The sequence below is a fragment of the Chelon labrosus genome (assembly GCF_963514085.1).
Source record: "Chelon labrosus genome assembly, chromosome: 24".
NCBI lineage: Eukaryota > Metazoa > Chordata > Actinopteri > Mugiliformes > Mugilidae > Chelon > Chelon labrosus.
Genome location: NC_140357.1, coordinates 7,697,438 through 7,722,271, shown reverse-complemented (window position 1 = coordinate 7,722,271; position 24,834 = coordinate 7,697,438). Strand labels below are relative to the sequence as shown.

Sequence of the window (24,834 nt, the reverse complement as noted above, 5' to 3'; positions counted from 1 at the left end):
ACATCTCATCAGTGGTGAGAATTGTGATCCGGGTTTGTTTCGTCAAAGAATAAACAGCTCAGCATGCGGCGGTTGTGATGGATGAGGTAATAAAGATAATGGAGGGGACTCTGAAGCTGCGTCTCTCGGTGCCGCACCCTTTCTAAAGAAGGCACTATGGGTGCTTCGCCATCTCGACGACCAAGATTCAGCTATGCCTCCCCGTCCCGGAACGTCTCTGAAGTCACAGCCGTCTGTTGTTTGGTTTCTGAGAGCTATTAATGGGACCTAGCCGTTCGGGTTGGTGCTGGCGGCTTGTTTTTCTACTGCTGAGCTTTTTATTCACCACGGAGTGCCACTGCTCAATGTATCATGGCCTTTACACTGTGCACCACAGCGCACGTGTACTTTTTTCATATGCCATACCACTCAAGTGGCAGCATGTCCTTCGCAGTTCCCATAGAGCGGGTCCACCTCGCGTCCTCCTCTATGCTTAGCGTTGACCTCAAATCACGAGCCGCGGTGCAAAGTGGCGGGGGAGGGGGGCGTTTCGGGCACAGCCCCGGCGGATCGCGGCCCCGAGACAGACTAGAGATAGAGGTAGCTGACCCAGTAGACAATGTTGAAGAGCAAGAAAGAGGTGGGGAAGAAAACCCGGGAGTAGGAATCCAGCTCGCGGATGTTCACGTGGATCCGCCCTTTCCTCCAGCCGCCTTCTTTACACTCCTCGTAGCAGCAGAAGAAGCTCTTGCAGTCTTTCCCGTCCAGGCACTCGTACAGGCAGTTGTCCTCGTAGTCGTTCCAGAACAGGGAGTTGCCCATGGGCATCATGGTCCGAGGGTTGCGACTCATGTTGAAAGATGAGTAGGCCTGCGAGATATCAAAGAAGGAGAAATGTTATGATGAACGGACTGGCAGTTTGTCCAATCCCTCCTCAGATTAGTGGTCCAATGATATTTGTTGACTTAAGACATGAGCGGTGAATGCACGCACCCAAGGAGCAATTGCTAAAACCCTTCCTTTGTCTTTTGTTGATGAATAAGTTTGTTCATTCAAGTCTTTTTGAAAACGTTTCCCCTGGGATTTGTAGTTGATGATATTACATACTATGAAGCTATTAAGTCCATACTAGAAAATCCAGCAACTTATTTTAAGGCGTTTCACTTGATGAAACTAAAAAGACAGAGGAGATTTTAAAAACTGATTTAAAAAGCAACACTCATTTGTGCTGCACTCTGTTCTGTGAGATTAAAACATTAGACGACACAAGATGTGTGACTGACCATGGCAGATCTATAAAGACACAAAGACCTGACAGGCATTCACTGATTTTTCAGACTGCAGAAAGTCTCAGTTCAACTCTATCGATGCACTGAATTGATCTCAAAGTGATGTCTTTTGTGTTGTGTGGTCCTGGGGACTTTCAGTTTGCATGTCCTTCCTGTGTTTTTGTTTTTTCCCCGGGCGCTTGTTAGATATGCAAGTGAAGCGATTCTAAATTTAAATAGGAGTGAATATGAGCCTCTATTTTTGTAGAGTGATGCACTGGTGCCCTGTGCAGGTTGCATCTCGCCTTTCGCTCAACGTGTTAGCTCCAGCCCCTGTGTAATACACACTAATGGATACCGCTTTAGTCACACCGCGGTGATTCACTTTCGGAAATTGACTGACATGTTTATACGTGTTCATTTTTTTAAAGTAAAACCTACGAACAACCACATTTTTGTTCTTGCAATTTAATTTCCTTTAACGCAGCTTCAGCCAGAGTTTTTTTTTTTTTCCCCACCAGAATGCAAAAGAAGTGCCCCCCTGAGAAAATTCATTAAGGGACTTCCTCTCTGATGTTTATAAAATCGTGTGGGCCAACCTAATTGGAAGCGTTGTAGGCAAGAGACGGGGGAGTTAGATGTGCCGCGTGGAGTGAGAGAATTGACTGAGTGGGCTGGCACCAGGGAGTCGCACGGATGTGGCAGAGAGGGGTGGTACGAGGCATCCCTGCAGACAGACAGACAGACAGGCAGGCTGGGCCAAAATACAGCAGAGAAGGCAGAAATGCAGGGGAGTGGACTGAACGGAACACAACTTAATTGTTCAGTCTGGGCTGACAGTCTTTTTAGCCCTGAGACACGTCGAGCAGAGCTCCTCTACACTGGGGGGATATAATGAATAAGGAGAGAATCTGGAGAGAGGGAAATGACAGCACCAGTGGCTGACTCAGTCTTGTACATGTTCTGTGTGCGGCCGCCATTAAAGCGTTCGCGGCAGGTGCAGCCTTGAGAACGCCCACACGCGGCATTAGGCTCTCGCACAGGGGCTTCAAAAGAAATCTTTTCAACGGCATGCAGGTGCTCATAAAGATATGTCAGATTCCTGGGAAGAAACTGTGCCCTATATGCATATGTATTTATCTGTTGGCAGCGTATGGATTCAATCAATATCGGTAGACTGAGGAGACTAGTGGCATCCATTCAGTAGCTTTCTTCTGCTCATTCAAGTCTCCACCTTGAACCAGAACTACATGGAGTGGAGCAGATTCTCGTGTACAAACATACGCTTCCCTTTTCCCTCCTTTCATTTGTCCATGACGCGTGTAGAGCGAGGGGTTGTTGTGCTCGTGGAGCTGCACGAGTAGCTTGAGTTATCATATTTTGCGCGTCAGTCCTTTGATTATAAATTGTAAACATGGCAGAGATGCACATGGACAGATTATGAGCATCTGGGCGTCTGAATAGACTCACGACAGACCTGTTTGTAGTTGTTTTGCACGCTTTTCTGTTTCTTTGTAGTCAGATTTCACCTGTTTGTGGTTGTTTTGTATCCGTTTTGCGTTTCTTGAGTAGTCTAGAGTAGTTTTGTAGTCATTTTGCATTTGTTAATTCCTCTTTTTGTGTCTATTTGCAGCTGTTGTGTCTGTAGTTGTTTTACATCTCTTCCTAGTTGGTTCCAGTCTGTAGTAGTAGACTATAGACTCAAAGTCTATAGTCGTTTACCACCTACTTGTAGTCTTGTTACATCCCTTTGTCACACCTTGTCTGCAGTGGAGGTGGCTTACCATTCTCTGCGTCTTGGGAGGAGGTCTGCGCACGCTGTAGGAGTAGTAGTTGAGCATGGCGTACTCGATCATGGCGGCGAAGACGAACAGGAAGCAGACGGTGACGAAGAGGTCCATGGCGGTCACGTAGGACACTCTCGGTAGCGAGTTCCTGGCCACCGTGCTCAGGGTGGTCATGGTCAGCACTGTGGTGATGCCTGGAAAGGTAATGGATGTTTGATGAGGGAAGTTATCGATACCATGCAAGGATTATCAACTGTTAGTGCATGATGAATAGGTGGTTAGCAGCGGGGTGACCCGTATGGATGTCAGTGATTTTATAACACGGGCAGAAGTGTATCAGTCCCCATTAATAATGTATATGGGGTATTCTGGGTAGATTCCCCCCTACTTGCATTTGTCTTTCTTTGTCATTTGCCTAACAATCAAACACGTGATGTGTCAGAAATCAGTTTGCGCGTTAGGCACCTCTATTATACAACGGAGCCGCGTCTGAATTATGAGGCAAACCCCGACTCGTCCTCATGACTGAAACATTACTTGTCGCTGAAGTGGCTCATGTGGCGCGGCCATAATTCAGAAAGCGCGCATGGAAATTGGGCCCTGTGTCCCCGTAAACTCTGAGATGGTAATGAATTCAGTGTGAAAGAGAGACGTCGGCCGCAGCAGAGGGTTTCCGGACACCGCACGGATCGAGATGAAAAACTGATCCGAACCCAAATATAGATTTAGCAGTGGTTTCTAATCGCAAAAGTTGGCTAAAATCTTCTCGGTTTGACAATGGTCTGCTTTTGTGTTGCTTCCATTGGCTTCACAATAATAGACAGAGCATGCTGAGCGGTCTTGAATGCAAGTAAAAAGAAAAAGGTCTTTTAGTTTGTAGCATAAATTTAATTGAACCAGTATGAGGGCCATTTGTACTCGATGACTGCACTAAAAAAGGGTGCTCAGATGCTTCAGTAAATGGTTCAGCATCTAAATCAACCACCGGTACAAAACCTCTATTGCCCAAAAATAAGAAATGGGAACAAAAATAAAATGGGCAGAAACAGGAAGATTTGTAATTTAGGGAAACGTATTTATCATTGTATTCGTCTGTGGTTTCCATAGAGACAGTTTGGTTTATTCCACTAAGTGTCTTATGTTTGAACGCAGCTGTTTTTATGCTTATGCAAGATAGACGCTCGCATAGACATGTTGCCCAGGATGCCGTCTGCTTGAGGTGCACCAAGGGTTAGGAATAAATATTTTGTAATCGTTTTCAGACGCCCGATCCACTTCTAAAAGCCTGTTACTGATATCCACTGCGCCTCCTCTGTTGCTCACACACAGAGAGGATGATACAGACAGACTGGTGGAGTTTGACTGACTCCCACTGTCATAACCTGCCGGCTGCTGGGTTTGCAGATCCAGGGAGGGTTTGCTCATACCAGTGTGTGAGAATCGTAACAGGGTGTTTATGCTGTAAACATAATACGATCCAACTTAGGATAAATCATAACTGGGTGATTCAACGGTGTGTCCTGGTCTTGTGTTATGGTCGGCTAGTCCCTGTAGCAGCAAATCAAGACATTTTGAACACAAGGTAACCCTTCATATAAATCCAGACGTTTGCACCTGAAATTAAAATACTGAAGGGTTTCAGAGACATTGACCCACCAAGCCACAAAATACGAGAAATAGCAGTTAGATACGTGCATGAAGTGTGCACCGTAAGTTGTGCAGCGAAGGGAAAAAATAGATCAGAAAACATTTTCATGCTAACAACCTCTGCTGCTCAGCACAGCAATGACGGAGACAAGCTGTCGTGTAGAGACGCCATGTGCTGATGTGGTGATAAACATGTAGACTTCACAGATTAACAGCAACAGCTTGGATAATGCTAGAATCGTGCAGGGATATGAATAATTGTGTACGGAGGACGATTTCTGCCAAGAAGATGAGGATATAAAGACATTGAGGCGTGGAAACCAGGCCAACTTCCCCAACAACAAATGCTCTGTGGGGTAAAGTTGGTCTGGGGTCATTTGTTTTGTATCAGTCAGTCTTTAAATTAAGCGGATATTGGATTTAGCGACAAAAACAGTTCATGTACATTAATTCTAAACTTAAGTTGGTGAAACGTGGCATTCTATGGACATATGTGTGTAAGATTAAACAAAGTACCAGCGAATAAAACGTATTTTTTAAGAAAACTGTTGAATTTCTATCTAACATCGCTAGCTAGCGCTTGCAAATTTAAGCTAGTTCCCGTTACGTCTGGAGTCGTTTGCTCCGTTTTTGACCAACTCTTGTAAATGTAATTGTAAATCTCAATGGTCTAAAAACTCAAGGGCGCAAAAAAGTGGCGTAAAATTTTATTAGTGAACAACACAAATAGCTTCACAGTGCCGTTTTTCTCCGTCAGGTTAAATTACAGAGCAGGTGAGCGACTGGTGTTTGAGGAGGGTCTGGAGGGAGAGATGCTTTCAGGAGCAATAGGAAAAACAACGCAAGCACAACGTTGTTTGAAACGCACAAAAATATTTCTGATTCGTAACGAGACCATGGCGGAGTAAATTAGACACTGGTGGGCCGCCGTAGTATTAACATTGAATGGGAAACACTGGAACTGATTATACCCCAGCAAAGATCTGCAGGGTCTGGCTTTATGTAGGAATGGACAGAAGAGTAACTACAACACAGTCATATACATCAGCTGAGCTCCGTTGAGTTGGATTTGTTTTCAAGAAAATGGCTCTGACTGGTTGGAGGACTTTCCAGTGACATGTGGAGTGCTCTGTATTGATTGAAACATGTCAGACAATGAACTCCACAGGTTTTTTTGTATTTTTTCTGTACTTCTTCTTGTTGAAGTGTTAAGAGTGTCAACACCAGGCTCGGTCTTGGGATTTTGTCTCACTGCATACATAGAGTTTGTTTCTGCTATATACGAACTTCAAAATTAATTAGTCTCTAAATTTTAAACAACCCTCTCATGGTTTTGACTTGACCTTTTGACCGTGCGTGATATTTAATCGATTTTTTTTTTTCTCCAGGCAGAAACTGGCTCCAGTAATTATACATGGACGGCAACGCGTTACGGCTCCGCTCTCCCCTGAGGTTTACGTTGAACTTGTCAAGCGAAAAAGCCACACTGCGCCGACAGTTGACGTGCAGACCGACGCACAGGCTGCGGCCATTAGTCAGTCTCTGGAGAGGTAAAGCTCTCATCTGTCCACTTGTCTTTTACTGACAGTGATGAACGATGGAAACGAGGCGGGGACGCTTGAATTAGTTTGACCTCTACAGTGAATACATTGAACTGTGAATGTGTAACAGCCAGGTTGGGAGATAAGTACTAATCACCTGTTGGCGTCCGAGTACGATCTGTGACTGGTCAGTCAGTCACTTTGGGGCAATACTTGCAACACTGTAATAGTGGCTGTTATCAGTAACAACAGTTACCTCTCAGAGTTGTCAGTGACTATTCTAATTGGAGATAACTTTTCGTTGTGCATCACTGTCATCAGTGTCATTGTTTGAGAAATGACTTCCCGTGCTGTCTTAAAGCAGAACACTGTGTTCACTTGATGAAATGAAATCAATTCTTTCAGAGAGAGATGAACCCAGTGACAGTAATGCCCGCTGGGGGCATCGATATCCACCGCTGTGACACACACACATCATTCTCGTACGCTCAGCATCTTTCCCCTCTCATCCTCCCCTCTCTCTCCTCACGCTGCGTCTCACCCTTCCTCTCCCCCCTCTCCGTCCCTTTCTCTCTCCCCCTCGCTCTCTTTCATCCCCGTCTCCTGCATGTCTTTCATGGCAGTGTGTGCCACTGTTTTCGCCTGTGGTTTCCATAGAGACGAGTTGCTCCCATCTATTTCGAGCTACCTCTTCTGGTCTAGTGCTCGTCTAGACTTTCTCTTTTTCCCTGCTCATTAGATTTAAGCGCCCAGCAAGGTAAATGAACATCTCTGTGCTTCAGATACCGCAAATTCCCAAATCTAGTCCAAACGCAGTAACCAGTGTGCTCTGTGTAAGCCTGCAAGTGCACTGACAGCACTGTTTTCTCTTTGGTTTTCTTTTTTTTTTCCCCCTCTCTCCCTCTCTCGTTGTTTATCACAAGCCTCCCATTAGCTGCTGTTTCAAATCAAAGTCATGAGTTTTCCTTGTTTAATTCATTCTGTGGAAATTGCCGCTACGCGATGCCATAGCAACCCCGGAGATTCCTGTCTGTGCAGGCGATCCGAACCACACAGCGTCTCACATCTTCAGACAGAAAACCAGGTCCGTCACATAGGAGTGAGAAAAGCTCCGAGTGCATATGTCGCTACGAGGCAAATATACAACAGGCATCCTCGGAGTGCAAAATAATGTAGTGTGATAACAGAGACGAGAAAGAACAGATTTTCTGTATGTGACATGTTTTTTTTTTTTTTTTGTTTTGTTTTTTCGTCGTGTGGACATAAAATAGTCTCATACATGTCTCGTTGTGACTGCGTGTTGCCACAATATGTTAACAAATGTCAGACACTGACCTTTGTTATGTGTCCAGGGGTAAACCAGGTGGAACAGACCACAGCTTGTGTTCATGGAGTGTCTATAAATAGCGCCGAGGAGTACCAGCCAAGGATCAGTGGCCAGGTCACAAGACTGCATGGGTTTCACTTTGACTACAAACTTAATCTTTTCCACTGCTTAATACTAAGACTGCTGCGTTGTTCTCTGTTTTACGTAACTGAAAGGTTAGGATGTTATTTTGTTTTTTTTTCTCGAGATTAAACCCCCAGTGTTGTGTTTATAAAGCTGTTGCTTGCTTCTTGCGCCCCTACCGGTTTCAGTCCAGCCACACGACGACAGCTATGATTTGTTCAACACCTCCTATGTTATATTTTAGACCTTTTTAGAGCCAAGTGAGGGCTTTTTGGAGAAACAGACAACCAATCAGAGGTTTTTATAGAAAAGACTAAGAATGGAAATGTGATCTTAGGTTATCCAGTCAGAAGCACAGGTGCAGAAGCATCCAAGACACATTGAGGATGAACTAAGGTCTGACCTCTCAGACACATTGTTGGTTAGCAGTGTCTATGTAAATGCGCCCTGTGCTCTGTAGAAGCAGAAATATGTACGCCAAGGGAGTAGACCACGCCAGTGAATACAAATGGTGTGGCGTTTTCATTTCTTCCCCTTCTTCTTGTCCTACATTGTGCCAGAGATACAGATGCCACTAGCAGCTATTGTAGCCCCAAGCAGCTAACTAGCAACAGGAAGTACATTTGTGTCGCATGCTGGTTTAAAACAATGACACACTCGGCCTTTGCACATTGAAATGGCAGCGGTGTTTGTTTGCAAGCGGCACAGGGAGGTGAGATCCGGTCGTATGAAAGCACTTGGGGTGCATGTGGAGACACATCCAATTGACATACTTAGAGCTGTCCACTTGTGATTGGATCACCCGAGCCCCATGTCGATGCCAGTTGTGAGCAGGGCCTTAGAGGTCTACCTGGCTTTATTTTTATACTATGATTAATCTTTTAATTCATGTTTATGCAAAATACCAAATATTCCGTTTTTTTCTGAGCTATTCAACTCCATTGTGCAGCTTTCAGCTTTTAATTGCTACTGTAAAATTATATTAGCAGGACTAAACTCACTAAATAGCATAATCTCTGCGGTGAACATAAACATGTCAGATGAAACTGATAATTCAGTTTGATTGTTTTGTTTTTAAGGCCACATTTCCTGTAACCCTTTTTGCATCTGGTCAGAAAATGTGTGTTGCTACTGTATTAGTATAATTAGTTTCCAATTGCAAGAAGAAAGATGAGAGGTCTCAGCTGCCCTGGATGTGAATATGTATTTCCTGACAAATTAGTGCAGTTGGAAGAGTTGAAGTGGGGAAAAAAAAAACTGTGTATTATCTGCAAAAGTCCGGGCGTTCTTGTTTTGAGCTGCGGAGCACTCTAGCAAAGTAAAAATCTAGTGTACATAGGCGCTGACAGTCTCCTCTGCAAGAACCTTGTTTGTTTATAGTAATTATGCTGATGTTTTCGCATTAATGCGCTAGTGATTGAGGTTAAAATGCTCCATGTGGCAACTTCAATTTAATCTGATTAAAGGTGTTCCGTGCACTTTGTAGAGGCCTTGATTTAAAGCGGCATTGCGTACATGTAATCAGTTAGATGGCCCTACACGGGTCCCCTCTGACCACGGAGACACGAGAGAGACCAAACAGCCTGAAGCGAGTCTGGGCTCCACTATAATTTATTTCCCCTGCAATAAATTTTCTGATAGTCAAATTATATGGGAGGCAACTTAAAGGACAGAGAACCTTCCTTCGTGAATTTAATTGCTGTATATTAACGTTGTTGTGTTGCTGTGAGACTTTTGACACGTCACGTTTATTTACTTCATGTGAGACAGAAACTGTTCTGGGATAAAAAATTAGCCAAACATGTGGGGAACAGAGCTCCTCATTCAGATTTACCCATCTTTTAACGCCACAGTTTGAAGGTGCGGATTACTCTGTACTACCACCTATCTTTAACTCACTGCCTTCTTGGTCGATTTCCCACGAGGAACATTGTTAGCTCTTACACCCGAGCTGACACATCACCATTGCCAAGCATTTGTGCGACTGACAACTGTCACGGGGAGGCTCCACCATTCACATATAATAAGAAATAAACTTGCTCGCCAGGATCCAGTATTTAACAGTGTGTTCTTTGGGTTTGGAGGATATTTCTTTTGGTCAAAAAGAAAAGAAAAATCTTACTGTGGGCTTGAGACTATCCACCCAAGTAAAAAAACAACAACACACAGTATCAGCTGGTTTAGCAAATGGCCTAAAATGACAAATGTTCATGTTCTAGTGACAGATTCTCTCGTGGCTGTATGAATAATGACTTTTATTTGCCATCGGGAGTATGGGAGGAAATAGTGTGACATTGATATAGAGTCTGTGGAGGAAAGAGGTCGTGGTGGATGGATGGGCCAAGAAAATGCCAGATGCAGGGGACATTTGCTTGCATCCAGTTTTATATGGATTGTCAGCATTGGTGTCTTTTTGCTGAGGACACAATGACCATTAACTTAAAAGTCAATGGTTTATCTCTAACTCGCCAAGTCATTTATGAGCCTAAACCTGAACAAACTAAAACCATACCCTGGTCATTGGGACACCAGATCAGAAAACTGTAAATCTGTGCATTTGTGGAGTCCAACTTTTCTGTTTTTTTCCTGTAACCCTGTCTTTAAAGGGGAACTTTTTTACAACCTGGACCTTATTTCTGGCATAAAATACGATCGTTTACTCACCCATATAACTTCTGTGTAATTTGTAGTTCTTCGGGAGATAATTAGATCAGCATATATCCATAAAGTGGGAGTGAATGGGGCACCGAAACGCAGCCTCTAAATAACGCATTACCTGCCACGAAACTCGTTCATTTCACCAATATTTTGTCATCGTACGCTAGTGCTATTCCCCGTTGAGTCCAGAGTGAGCTGTTATCATCATTCAGGGTCTGTAGATTGACCTACAGACCCTGGATGATGTCTTCTGACCTGGATGATGTCGTCTCTGAGCGCCGTACGCACCCGCGGCGGTCAGTTCGTTTACCTGTAATTTGCTACTGCTATGGTTCGTCCACAACCTCAGAATCAGAAAAGTATTCATGTTGCAAAGAAACTAGCAAGAAAACAGTAGTTCCCCTTTAATACTATGTTCTTCCAGTGCTGTCAACACTAGACAAGTATTCTTCCTGTCCTACATTGCGTTCTTGTGTCAGAGATACAGATGAGTTACGCTACAAGCAGCCATCGTAGCCTCAAGCTTCTCGCCTCAAGCAGAGATAAGGAGGTCTGGTAATCTTACTTCTTTATTATTCCCTCTGTATTTTTTTTTCCTTCCCAGACTCGTATTCTTCAGTCACATCTGATCCTAAAAGCAATTTATCAGATCTTGCACAGCTCCCTCAGGAGACACAAAAGGCTCATACAACTTTTTCCAACATATGTGGAGCACAGCAAGACCTGTAAACATACTCTGTTCTGGAGTTTTCTCCGTTCGTATTTGGACTACAATTTCTTGTAAACTCATTTCCATTAACTTGCTCCATTCCTAGTGGGCTAATGGCAGAAATCTTATAACCTGTGCACGCAAAAACAAAAATATCAGCATTTCTGCTGAAGCTTTTGGGAAAGGTTCAATTAAATCCAGATCCATGGCTCTCTCTTATATCCTCTGAAGATATATATTCTCAGCTTCTGCCTTGGGGTGGTTTTATTTCCCATCAACAACCCCCTGTATCTCTGTCTGGATCCATCTGAGCTGCAGAGATTGAGGTCTAATGGGAATCAATCTGAGATCAGCTCTCTTTCTTCCAGCCCGCTGCTATCCAAACGTCCCGCTGCTGAAGGAGTAGCAGGCGAGTGACAGCTCTTTGGAAATGCCACCTGGAACATGTTAACAGCTTGTCAAGGCACACTGCCTTGAGGCGTGGAGTGGAGAGCTGTGTGGCGGTGGCATCACCTGCCTTTTTCTTGGTCTTCAGCTTGGTCTCCGCAATCCAACTTGATCCACCTTCCTCACTCTGACATTTCCTCCTGCCGCTGCGTGCCAAAGGCCTTCACTTTGCTTTACACTCATTTTGTCCTGCTCTTGTGCCGGGCTTATCTCTCCTCTCCCCTTTTAGCCTCGGGATCAGGTCTCGGGCTGCCTTCAAAACAGGGGGGTGCGATGTGGCGGAGAAGAAAGGCTAAAATAACTTTCTGTTGTTGAGCTGAATGTCGATGTTTATTAAGACTGGGGCAACTTGCTTCTTTTTGCTACCAGATGTGAGGAGGATATCACAGGCCTTTCATTGCCTTTGGTGATGTATCACCCCACCATTCAGACGTACAGTAAGCCTTAACTGCTTTTGGATGTTCCATACACCTGGCAAACGGACCAGAGTGACACAGGAGTCGTGTGAGGAGCGTGATACACATTAAAAGCAGGTGAAATCACAAGGTGAAAGCTGTGATGCAGTGCTCCCAAAACTTTCCTACACTGCTATAAAAGCAGTCACAGCTTTGACAAAGTATCATGAGCTAAAACCTCTCCAATATATCTCAGTCAACTCGATCTGAGACTTTCGGTCGGTAAAAAAAAAAAATCTGCTTTTGATAAAAAACAAGAAATCAATAGTGTTTCAGCGCATATCTGCAATCAATACAAACACTCTGAAAATAAACCTTTGTGTTGCTGTGTCTCTCTTGATCTCATCTGCTCCACACCGTTTTGATGTTCAGCTGTCATCGTCTCAACTTTCATCAGCCTAAGAGGGAAAAGGAAGCTGAGCCAAAGACACGCCGAACACAATCTCTTGTTATGATCAGCTTTCATTAACGGCGTAAGAGGAAAGGCTCCATTTGGAGTATTAACACTAGCTTATTCGAAACAACACGAGACAAATTTATTGTCCAACTATGAGGTTTTTCTTTGGGCTTGATAACAAATGGGGACGGACGGAACTCCAATATAACTTCTTTATTGCCGCAGAGACGTTCCAGATGACCTTCTGTGATATTGTTTGACTGGCAGTCTGATGAAGGGCAGGAGGGACTGAGTGGAATTAAAGTACTTCAGAGTGGTGTGCGCTGTCTCGGTGCAAGTGACAGCAGCGGTGGAGGTCTGAGCAGTTGGCTCGGGTTGAGTTCTTGGGTCAAGTGAGAGAACTTGGTTGAGTGATCTTAATTAGTTAGAGGCTAACCTCCTTCAACCAAAGTGGCAGAGAGCAAGGTGCTGAAGTCCAACGGATCTGGTGGAGTAAATGGTACAGGCTTCCTGGGATGAATGTACGTACATGAAAGATCATTTGTAAAGGACGTGCTCTTTTAGTCAGTCACTCAAGCTGGTTTGGTCCAGACTGAAGTGCTTATATTCATGTTCCCCTGAGGATAAACTGAGTCAGTGCTACTTAGGAGACATACAACAAAAGTTGGGTGTGTTCAGTAAGTAATATTATGCTAGCTTCGTACATAAGTAAGGCTTCAGAGAGCCGATATGCATGGTTGTTGACTCATAGTTATGTAGGGAGGAGGTTGGTTGTGGATGGATGGGCCAAGGAAATGCTGGAAACAGGAGAGGCTTGTTTGCATCCGGTTAACAGTACAATTACAAAATATAATTTATATATTCTATATCAGCTTGTTTATTCTAGATGTGAGTTATTGTTAGGGTTAGAGTTAGGGTTATTCCACTCTCAGTCTGTATGCAAGGCTAGATGTTTTGTGCAACTTCTTCGGTATCTTTAGAAATGTTGAGAACTCCTCTACAAATTAAATGAAAGCTCTTCGAGCCTGAACAATGTTATGCTGCACCGGATGAGTTTGTGATGAGTGACCCAAGGGCAGATCAGGGAGGTTTAAGGAAAACACGGCTCAAACGGAAATGAAATTATGGAGTGAATAAAACAGCCGCAAACTCACGCACTTACCTCGAATTCCATCTCAAACCATCGGCACCTTGCACAACAACATGATCATCCACAGGAAAGCAAATGAACTAATGGCAGGCATGCAGTGGAGAGGAAAATAATTCAAAACAGTTGTCAGCTCATGCAAAGAAGGAAATGTTAACACTGCAACAGTATGAAAAGGAAACAAGCCACTCTGATGGTAAGTTTGTCGATAGCTTAATGCTCATTTTATGTTATATAATAAATTGTGATTGGCAGGTATATGACACAAACACATATGCATTGATGTGCAAGCTCTTTCTTCATTTGTCGCCTTCTGTCACTCCACAGTAGTGTTAAGTGGTGTGCAAGTATGCCTGTAATGTGATCCCCAAGACAACTAAGAGTTATAATATTGCAATTACCAAAGGGGAAAAAAAGATCAGTGCTTTTGCTATCAAGCTATCTAGCTTTCAGACTGAATGGGAATTATTAAAAAGCTTTAAATCCTGCCACAGCGTATTCCCATCACTTCAATTAAAGTAAAAAGGGTGCCAAAATATTGGACACCAACACTGTTACTGCTGAGATTCGGAGGCGAGAAATTGCTTATCCCACAGAGGACTCAGTTATATAATCCCCTATTGAATATATGTCATGTATAAATTTTCACGCTTGTCACAGTGTGGCTGCATACCTAGAGCTGTCCTTGCAGGTGTTGCGTCACTCTTGATCCAGAAGGAGACCCAGGAGAGGACCACGGTTAAGATACAGGGAATGTAGGTCTGGATGGTGAAGTAGCCCATCCTTCTGCTGAGGTCAAAGTAAACCGTCATCAACACATAGTCACCTATTGAGTGAGAGAGAGAGGAGAAAATGGAGAACAGAAACAGGGCTGTCAGTTTACTAAAATGTAAGATAGATATGATGATATCATATATATGGAATACAGTAAAGCAAGAATCAAAAATTGTTCTCCTTCATGGAGTATAAATAAATACTCCAAAATCTGCGGTCTCACAAGACTGCTTTTTAACTTGATCAGTATCAAAGTAATCTAGTAACATTTTTCTTTACCCATAAATACACAACAATCAGAACTGCTATTTTTTTTACACTTTTAAACGGCCTGTTTTGAAAAATGTAATTAATTATATGCTAAAATAATCAAGTTGTCCAGTAACAGCAACATTATACTTCCTGCTAAATCCCTTAAAGCCCCCATTGATGTGAACTGTAGTTAGAAAACTTTGCTTTGCGTCCTTTACTGAATAATTATGACATTAACACAATGCAGTTTGCTAAAAAAACGTGAAACCGAGTAAATATGCATGCCGTGACAAAACTTTTGTAGGAAATACCTATAAAAAGTAGTGGCAAACTGAGCTGCCTTGGATGGCAGTATCTACAATGCATTCTGGTTGATGTAGGATTCCCCCTTCAGAGTTAGCCTTTTTTTTCTTCCAGTCATATGGCACCCATTAAACAGTTTTCAACAATTACCCCTTTTTCAAGCTGTGAAATTGCTCCGTAGGTTCCATTAAGGTGAACCTGCTATTTTGTAAGTTACACTTTGTTATGCGCTCACGAGCTCCAGTTCATCATCCCCAAGGATCCCAAAGCAGCACACTGGCTCATGAGTAATTAAAAAGGTCTGATGTGTAGCTAGGGGCGATATCACGCTGTGCTCTTAACTTCATTATTGTCGTGAAAACAGAGGACGGAACCAGACTGTTAGCAGCAGACTCTACATACTCTATACTCCACTTTATTGGAGAAGCTGTGGCAGTTTTGGTATATGGACTAACAGAATCGAGGTGAAGCAGTTACAAAAACAGCCAGGGGCCAATGAGTGAGCCCTGGGGAACACCGCTTACAAAATGAGGCATTTTCTGTCTATCGGAAACCAGTGAGAAAGTGGTGTCGGCTCAGTTTTCTAATGAGGTTGTCATAAGTGTCTTAAGCCGTGTGGAGACCTAAGGTCTTCGTTTTAATTAAGACTTCACTGGAGTTTGTCAGAGTTGTTTATTATTGGTCACACAAGACAAAGAGTTAAGTTGCTTTTCTGATGGTCTGGCCTTTGGGTATATAATTGCTTATCATCTATCAAATGTTAAGGCAGGCAGATGGAGAGGAAAAAACACAAGGACGGGAGGAGACAGAAGAGAGAGGAGATGGCTGAAGCAAATGAGCTTTTTAAGACTTACAGAGCGCAAAGGACAAAAAGAAAGGAGGAAAACAAAAGTGTAAAACCTTGATGAAGGCCTCCAAAAAAAATAGAAACAGAAACTTCTTTCCAACTTGAGCAAGTGCACAATGGCACTGTCAGTGTAAGGGGAAGAAAAATGAGGGGAGAGTTTATTCTATTGCCTCTTTAATGGTGCGACTACAGCAGGATGCTTGTTTTTGCAGCCTTTAATTGACAGCGGCGGGGAGATATTGAGCACGGCGAACAGAAGCCATTGTTCCGTAACCTTGACAAAGTTATGCACATCAGTCGAGCGATACTACTTTAAATATTACTGGAGAACGGCGTTTGATAATCTGCCGCCACTCAAGACGTTTCCACAAAAACGATGTCAGGCTGAATAAAACATCTGTAGAGGAGGGCCCTTTGTCCTCCGCTCGCGGCGGAATTTCACCTCTTCCTTTACACAGAAGTGAAATAAGCATTTTAATCGCAGGTGCCATGAATAAAGAGCACAGTGGAGAGGAGTGTTTGGCGCTTGCACGGTTGTTCAGGTGTAAAGGTGCGGCGCTTTTTTTGTGATAATGTCCCTGTCTTTCTTTAAGTATTTGATCACTAGACGGTAACCCACAGGGCACCGCCAGCTGGAGGACTTTTTGAAAGCCTCTCCATCATACTTTTTCACATTTTCATACATGAGGTAAAACATTTTGGAGCTGTCTGCAGTGCAGGAGTGTTTTCTTCGTGTGCCATTTCTTCCATTTAGTACCTCTAGCCTCTGTCCTAGCACTACAGCATGAGCCCCTTGAATCATAAGCAGTTACTTTTTGCTTGCAAAGGTCCGGGGCTGATGGGAAGCAAGCGTTTCACTAAAAAGAAACAGCCGTCCTTTTCTAAAGAAACGAAGCAAGCCTTGTGATTTATAGCTGAGAAAGTCTTTTCTCAGCTGTATGCTGAAACACTGGGCTGAGGAAGGCTCTATTCTTGCTGAATTTTTAGTCCGTGGCACTGTTATGAACGTCGGTGGGATTTTAAATGAGGTCTTCCCGCTTTCAGTTCAACTCTCTGGCGGGGGCTGACATTATTAATTAAAACAGCTGGCTACTGCTTATTTTGTGACCCCCATTGATCACTTCAATTACATGTGCAGGGATGTGCAGTTTACTTTAGTCCCATTTAACACAATTGTGATAGGTATACAATCAAAATAAGAGGCCAGGTGTAGGAGTCCACTGGGATTAATCAAGGATATTTTTGACTGGGCTTTATATCCAGATGTCTGCTTTGGTAATGATGGATGATGAATACATTTGTTCAGGATTTAAGACTTATATCAAATAAAATAAAACGCATGGTCAATAATCTGCATAGGACGCTCCCATTGGTCGTTGCCCCACTCAAAGTTGAGATCAGTTCAACAATGGGTACCCATTTCCCTGTTGTTAAAGGTTTCTTAGCATTGCAGCTATGTCCCCATTCATTTGTGGCATTTAATTTTGCATTATTACGCAGGATAATGCTATTTAAGTTCTACTGTATGATATGAGGCTGCATTAATGCAGAATCCCAGACCGACTATCCACGGCTGCAGCTCTGACTGTGCATTGTAGCGAACAACACCACTGTTTACATTTTGTTAGGGGAGTATCAACCCCTCTGTTTACACACTCGGCTGGATACTTATTAGTTCGAGTTGCCTGCGCCGCGCTCGTCCACAGACTCTGTCATGCCGTACGCTGGGCTCTGCTTTCTGTTTGGAAGCTGCGAGGAAAACTCTGGGAAAACTGTTTCAGTAATGAGCTCAGGGCAAGTCAGCAGAAACTCGGGCTGCTTCCTTCTTGGCTGAAGTGATGATATAAGTGCGTTTCTCTTCCTTTACCAAGTTTAATAATACACATCGATATATAATAACTAAATATTGTGGTTTTCCTCACCGTCATGCTTTAGGTTAAATTTGGGAGACTTTGCTTAAGGTCTGGTGACAATCAGTTGGGGGATTTAACTGAGTTTTAGCAGAAAGAAATGCCTCTTAAAGTGACTATTTATTACTAAGATTCTGATTAGCTGGCTACTAAGTGCTTCCATTGGAGCAGTGGGACATGGCCTAAGGCTGGTGCCAAAAATAAGACTATTGAGAGTCTGTTAACATCAAAGCCAGTGACTAGCGATTGGTGGTAAATGAGAGACCAGTGGCAGATAATTAGAGGAGGTTGGAAGGATTTAATCAGCCCTGGCTATTCATACTGCGAGCCAATTAATACATATGCCTATGGATAGGTAACTGATTTGGCGAATCATTATCATCCCAAGGCAAGCGTTCAGCAAGCTGCTCTCTCATTTACCACCACTGAATATTTACGTTCTTGCACTTCTCGGCCTACCAGCAGCTGCTTGAGTTGCAGAGTTCAACACAGACGTAGGCTCCTCTGGCTACTACGGTTGTCTCAGTTTAGGTACATGGCCAGAGTTGGGGGAGGGTTTAGGGGCCTTCTCAGGAGCTCCTCAAGAGCTTCTCAAGAGCTTCTCAGGAGCTTCTCAGGAGCTTTTCAGAAGCTCCTCAAGAGCTTCTCAGGAGCTTCTCAGGAGCTTCTCAAGAGCTCCTCAAGAGCTTCTCAAGAGCTTCTCAGGAGCTTCTCAGGAGCTTTTCAGGAGCTTTTCAGTGGTGAAAATTAGAAAGATCACTCAGGTCAGTTTGATCCTTATGAGAAGCTCTTGGTTTTTGGATGCTGGTGAGTTTTACTTCGCTCTGAAGCTAGCCCAACTTTCCCCACACACTAAATGTTTTTGTAAAAAAATTAGTCTGGAGACGCTACGTTGGGAACTGATTATGCTCCTGCCGGGTCAATTAAGCCGTTTGGGTGGGCTTCATGCTGTGAGGGACAAAAGAGTAACAGCAACGTAGTCATATACATCATGTGAGTGCTGTGGAGTTGAATTTGATCAATGATTGTAGGAGTATCTAATTGCGTGCTGAGGTATTTCAATGAACGAACAGCTGTGATTTGAATTTATAGCTGCCGACCACCTGAAAGCAGTTGATGCCTGCAGATGTTTTGCTAGCTAACATGAGATCTAACAATGAGAAGTCTGTCTCTGGCTAACTTTGTAGCATCCTCTAGCGCCGCATGCTAACAGCTTCACAGTAATGCATTCCTTACGGTGCACTTGGTTTAGGAAAAAATGCTACGATCCATTCTCCTCCTGCGCCTTAACAAGCTCGACGGGCCGACTGTGCCGTATCACTACTAAGCTATAATTAGACGTGACTGCGTTTCAAAGAAGGGTGGGGTGATGTCTCCTCCACGTGTAGTGACGATTCAATCACACATTCATGATTTCCAGCTGAGATGTCAATGCAATAGCGGTCAGCTGCAGGTTAATGAGCACAAGCAAGGGGAAATTAACATGTATAGTCGTGGAGCATCAAATGAAGAATAAGTATAGGGGATATAGCAGGTATGGGATTTCCAGTTATTTCGCTTGGGACTGAAGATCCTTTATATGAAAAGAAGGGCATTCGAAAAAAAAGGAAAGAACATCAGCATTTCTCCAGTGTAACCACAGAAAAGGGCATCATGGAAGCTTTTGGGGAATTTGTGATGGGATGGCAGAACAAAGAACTGAAGTGTTTGGGATTCAACATTGGGGGCCTTTTGAAGAGGACGCTGCTGAATTGATAACGACGGTGGATTTGCGACGGGGGTCCCCGGTGGCGCCGTGGCCAGGGATCTGTCCACTCTGTCCTCATTAAAACAGCCCCATACCTCATGTGTTTATGAGGGGTGAAGGGATGAAACGGGGAGAGAATGAGAGAAAGAGGGAAACAAGGCGGGAGAAGAAGAAGAGAAGCGCAGCACTTTCAAAGTTTGTCATGATGTAAATTAATGATAGGTATTTTTAGCCGGGATCTAATCATCATGCGTGTGGAGATGGAGCTCCGGCAAGTGAAACAGGAAAAAGAAACGAGGTAATAAATGAGAAAACGGCTAATTTTCTTGAACAGCATGAGGTAGATGTGTAGGTTTCGCCGTGGCTTTTGAGCATCTCGGCAGAAAATTAGTTTGGCTGTGTTTTTAACGGTGCAGCGGGAGTCCAGGAAAACGTATAATTTAAAAGGCCATCATTGTGCTTCGGGTTGAGAGTGCTCATCAGTCACTTCTTTTTTGAGGGGGTGATCAGAAAGATGCACTGACGGTGAGTCTTTAGAAAGAAACAGGATGCCCAATCAGTATTCCCGACGGGAGATATAGTTAAACAAACAAACAAGTTGTTTGCCGCAGACTGCCGAGTCTTCACTCATAGCTCCACGATGACGGCTTTACCTTATCGCAAAGCAAAATGAAGCCGCTCTACTAATTTCCTCTGAGCTCCTTAATAATTTGATCCTTCTCTTAATCATACTCCTCTTCCTCGAATATTCATGAACGGAGGTTGAGCGCGTGGAAAACCGAACCAGGTCACATTATGCAGATCTGAGCACGTCTCTCCGCAGACAAAAGACGGCGTGGCGCCAAAACAAAAGGAGTGTGCATCTCATAAACAGGGTTAAGAGGGGTTAACAATCCCTGCGTCACGCTCTCCCTTCATCCCCATTCATTGTGCTTTACTTTTTAAACCGCTGGAAGGTGTTTTTGTCTCCGAGGGTCCCGTGAAAGCATCGTATGAGGAGCTTGTCCAAACCCGTGCCGGTTTGCAAGTGTAATTACTGTCACCTGTTGGAGCAACATTTTTGTCTCCGGCTGACACCGTTTTCCAAACAACAAGCTCGCATTAAATCGGCATATACACAAGCACGGGCGCATGGGAAGGGAGAAGGGAAAGGAGTGAATAATTAAACTTCCTTTTTAATCTTTAATCTTGGTGATTAATGTCAGTGGAAAAACCTATTTGCCCTTACACCCGAGGGGAATACTTATGAGCTTTGAGCTTGTAGTTATATGATTACATTTATGGGCATGGTGCTAATGTTAACCTGTGTAGAGCTTAGGGAGCCAGGACTGACCTTCCCATAACATAGGGTTGAAGCAAAAACAACTTTTCCTGTCGGGACAAGTGAAGGTTTATATTATTATTTCTCCAAACGCCGTGAATTGTGCGACCCAAACCCCCGAGTTGTCGACCTTTCCTCGACCTTTCCTCGCCGTTTTGCTCACCTGCTGTGGTCGTGAGCACGTCCGTGGTGTTTCTGAGCCCCATGAAGTCGAACTGGTAGAGCCGCCAGTACTTCTGGTCCGAGGTCTCCACTGAGTTCCGCTTCCACTTGTACACGATCTCGTCTCGCGGGTAGCCGTCTGGGAACCGCACAGAGTTTGGCGTGTGAAAGAAAGAAAGAAAGAAAAAGTGATAGAAATAAAAGTTGAAGGCAAGGAATACAGGATGGATTAATGCAGTGATGCAGTTTTTGTTGCATGCATGATTTATACCTGAGCTATGCATGATTTATACAAATTTATACAGTAAGTTTTCGTTGGCGGTTCAGTGGGCTGGAGTCCAACAGAGCAATTACTGTTAACTTGTTTGCTTGGAATCAACTATAGTGCACCAGCGCTCTATCAGGCAGTTCATATTTATCTTAATTGCTGTTCATCTGTTTGCAAGCCAACTGGTCTCAAGGTGTCTCTCGAGTCAAACAATATTCTAATGGTGAAAATTGAGCCGGGGGTCTGTACGTTTGTGGGCGGCGCATTATCCCTGTATTCCTATGAAGAGCCAGTGGTTACGCTTCAGTGACGTGTGAAAGTACTTTCCCATGGAGTGCCTACAAGGCGAATAACCTGCTCAAAAGCCTTTAAAGCTGGGGACTCTTTGCAGGCGCGATGATCCCGGACATATTTAGCATTAAAACGGGATTTCGCATGCATATCCTCGCTGGGGGGCAAGCGCTGAAAACACAAGCGCGCCCCGGAGATCGGATTCCTCTGAAAAGGCAGCGACGTCAGCGACTGCGTGTGTCGAAATGTGAAAACAAAGCCGGGCTCAGGCGACAAGTCGAGGCAATTTTACATCGGGAAAAAAGAAACGAGTGACAATAATGAGCGAGTGGCAAGCCTTGTTGTGCCCTGTAGTGGAAACCAGACTAATTATGTAAATGGTCTCATTTAGAGGATAGCCATCTATAACCATGAGGAGCAATCACAATGATGCAAGAGGGGTGTTTTTTGTTTTTTTTTTGTCTCCAAACACCAATATAGTTGGCAAACATTATTGCTGTCATATTTCTTTTGGTGCGCTTGTACAATTATCTTTACTGCAGACAATATTACCATCGTGTTACCAGTATATCTTCATAGCTACAGAATGCTTCATGCCTTTAAAAGCCCCCTGAAGCAACATGCTCTTCCACAGTGTTATAAATTATACACATGCACAGCCTTGGCTAATATCCTCTAAACAAAGGAAACAAGAGATGTCCACTTCTGCCATATTACTGTAAACAAGGCTGGCATATATGCAAAGATATCTGGCAGCTGAAAATTTTCCCTGCCTACAGAGAACTTGGAGAAAAAGAGAACAGCCGACAGTAAGCACTTTTTTTTTTTCTCCTCTACCCTTACCCAACAGCCGTACCTGCATAGTAGGTCAGTAGCGACTTTATTTCTAGCGTCAGCTGCTTTGGGAATATGTTCAAACTGTTAACAGTTGGAATTATTTCCCATGTTCTTCACACTGGCGCGCGAAAGTGTGACAAGCTGCCATTTTTCTGATGATACATTTAAAATGAAAACGGGGGAAGTTGCGAGCGGCGGCTTCTCTTGATTGACTGTTCATGAAGTGTAACAAGCTCTCTGGCAGACACACATAACGGAGGCCCTCAGCTCTTCTGGGCGGGAGGGTATGTGAGAATGTGATGTGCTTTCTGTTTCTTTTATTTTAAGGTTTGTTAGCCACATTGCCGTTCTGCGAGCTGCCGTCCACCATTTTAGTCATGACTGAACGATCTGAACAGCGATTTAGAAAGAATTTTTTTTTTGCACAGACATTCGCGGGCCCCGGAGTATAAACTTTCCAGACATAGTTGATCCTCTGACTTATCCCGCAGCGCCGTGAGCAGGCTGACACTTTTGGCTTTTGTGGAGATGTCTCGACAACTGCCGGGTGAATTTATGTGAAATCTGGTACAGACAGTACTACGTGGTGCACAGAGGATGTACCTGACTGACTTTGGTGACCCGGTGAATTCTGAACCTCTTTACATCAATCCAGGGATTTGCAGAAAAGACAGGTACGGCTAAGGTAGTGGATGTGGAGGAAGCTGTTTGTTTCACATAGCTTACTTAATATTTCCTATTTTAATATTTGTTTTTAGTCCCTGTTTTGTAAAGGCACAAAGCTGCTTAGTCTTACAAAAAGATCACGGTCTTGGATAAAATGGACGCTTAAATTAATGTTACAATGCGAAATACTCCTCATCTGTGGCACGCCAACAGTTAGCTTTGTAATAAGATTTATCACATGTTGTTTATCACATTGACTTCGGAACATCAAGCTAATAATTTCCATTTCTTGTTACCCACGGACCCTTAATCATGGACGCCATTGGATTGACGCAAATGCAATCGCTCCCACTTAATGGTATGCGCAGTTAAACTATATATATATATAGCACCACAGTATGTGGTCTTTAGGAAGTGATTGCGGCATGCCTCTGATGTAGGTAGCTAATGCTAAGTGCTTGTAATCATAGTCGAGGCTTTTTTCACGGCTTTTATACTGAGCTCACCAGTTGTCTGAGCACATTATACAGTGGCCACGTTAAAAGGAGAGACACAGTGGCTTAAAAGCTTCTTTGTCACAAAAACTCGAGCCGCTGATTTCAAAATATGATGGAGCCGGATTGCTTGGATTATGTCTGTCAGGGATACATCCGCTGTAAAAAAGAACTAAAAGATCAGGCCTGAAACACATGTACATTGCTTGTCCTGTTTTAGAATACATTAGCGTCTTTGGGAGAGAGATTGAGGTGGATGTGACCAGACGGTGCAGAACGGCCAATTGTGGTTTCATCATCAGACGCCCTCCCAGCGCACGGCGACTGGCCTGCCCCGTCTCCCTCTACTCCTCCTCCTCCTCCTCTAGAGCAGACCTTCATCTCGCAAACCATCTGCCGTGGAATATGCCATTTGCGGGCTGGCAGCACGGCCCGTGCGCGACAGACGGAGGCAACCTGAGAGCAACACTTGCTGCTCGGGTAGTTTATGTGCCGTTGCGCTGGTTCACGACGGACCGAAGCGGTTTCTGTAGAGACTCTAATTGGGCGGAGTAGCGTGTCAGGGAAAATCTGGAGCGGAGCTTTACGTTTTCAAAATTAGTTGATTCATATGAGCAGATCAGACATATTCTTAAATACAAATGAAGTTTTATAAGAGACAGACACAAACCAGATGTTAGGACAGTTCTTGCTGTCCAAGTTATCAAGAAGAATATGTTCTACTCTGAGAAATGTAATTACACCTATTCAACTCCCTCACACCAGGCTCTTTGAGGCATTTTAGTAATATCTCCAAATGTAATTTAGTTCCTTAATTATCAAGAGATCTGGCACAAATAAGAAAAACTTAAATAAGGTAGAGCTAGGAGAGTCAGGAAGCGCTCTTTATGACTTAGGCCAAATATGAAACATTACCATGACAATTCCAAATAAGCCATGCTGTTCAGCATATAAAATCTGTAAGGCTTTAATTCGGTGTTATTGGAAATACGAGCTCCTCGTCCATTGCTGCCACAATCGGGAAATGACGTCTTTCCACATACGCTGGGAAAAAAAATGCCTGATTGTCAAATCCTGTCAGTGAAAGAAGGGACTTAATGGAAGCCTATTTACGGTCAATAGCTCTTACTAACTGCAGTACTGTAACACCCTGTCTCATCACACTGTAAACACATTGTGTACAGGTTCGAAAACAGTCAATTCGTTATCTCCTCTCGCTGCTGAGCAGGGGTTTAATAATGAGCGGTGACAAACACAGCCGTCTGTAGCCGCGTCACGTAATGATTATTACTTAAATGAAACCGTATCTCACATAGGAAGACGTCTGCGCCCATAAATTGACCTGCCACACAAAATCAGATGTAAAATGGATGCCTTAAAAGTGGTGGCTAAGTCGATAAGGTGCTGAGGAGTCTTTAGTGCCAGCAAAAAGTGATTTGACGTGCTGATGCAGCCCTATTTCCAATAAATTGCTGTT

The 24,834-nt window shown here is 43.8% G+C and overlaps 1 protein-coding gene across 1 annotated transcript in view; it reads right to left on the bottom strand.

Annotated features, from left to right (window-relative positions):
• Positions 1 to 567: 567 nt before the first annotated feature.
• Positions 568 to 24,834, bottom strand: part of LOC311509230 (gamma-aminobutyric acid receptor subunit gamma-3-like) — a gene marked incomplete at both ends in the record, with an annotated part of 72,194 nt that continues 47,927 nt past the window's right edge. Inside the window, 4 exons of the mRNA XM_084574336.1 lie at positions 568 to 849; positions 3,032 to 3,228; positions 14,159 to 14,311; positions 20,803 to 20,940. Coding sequence (XP_084430462.1) covers positions 568 to 849; positions 3,032 to 3,228; positions 14,159 to 14,311; positions 20,803 to 20,940 — 770 coding nt within the window. The remainder of the gene's footprint in view (positions 850 to 3,031; positions 3,229 to 14,158; positions 14,312 to 20,802; positions 20,941 to 24,834) is intronic.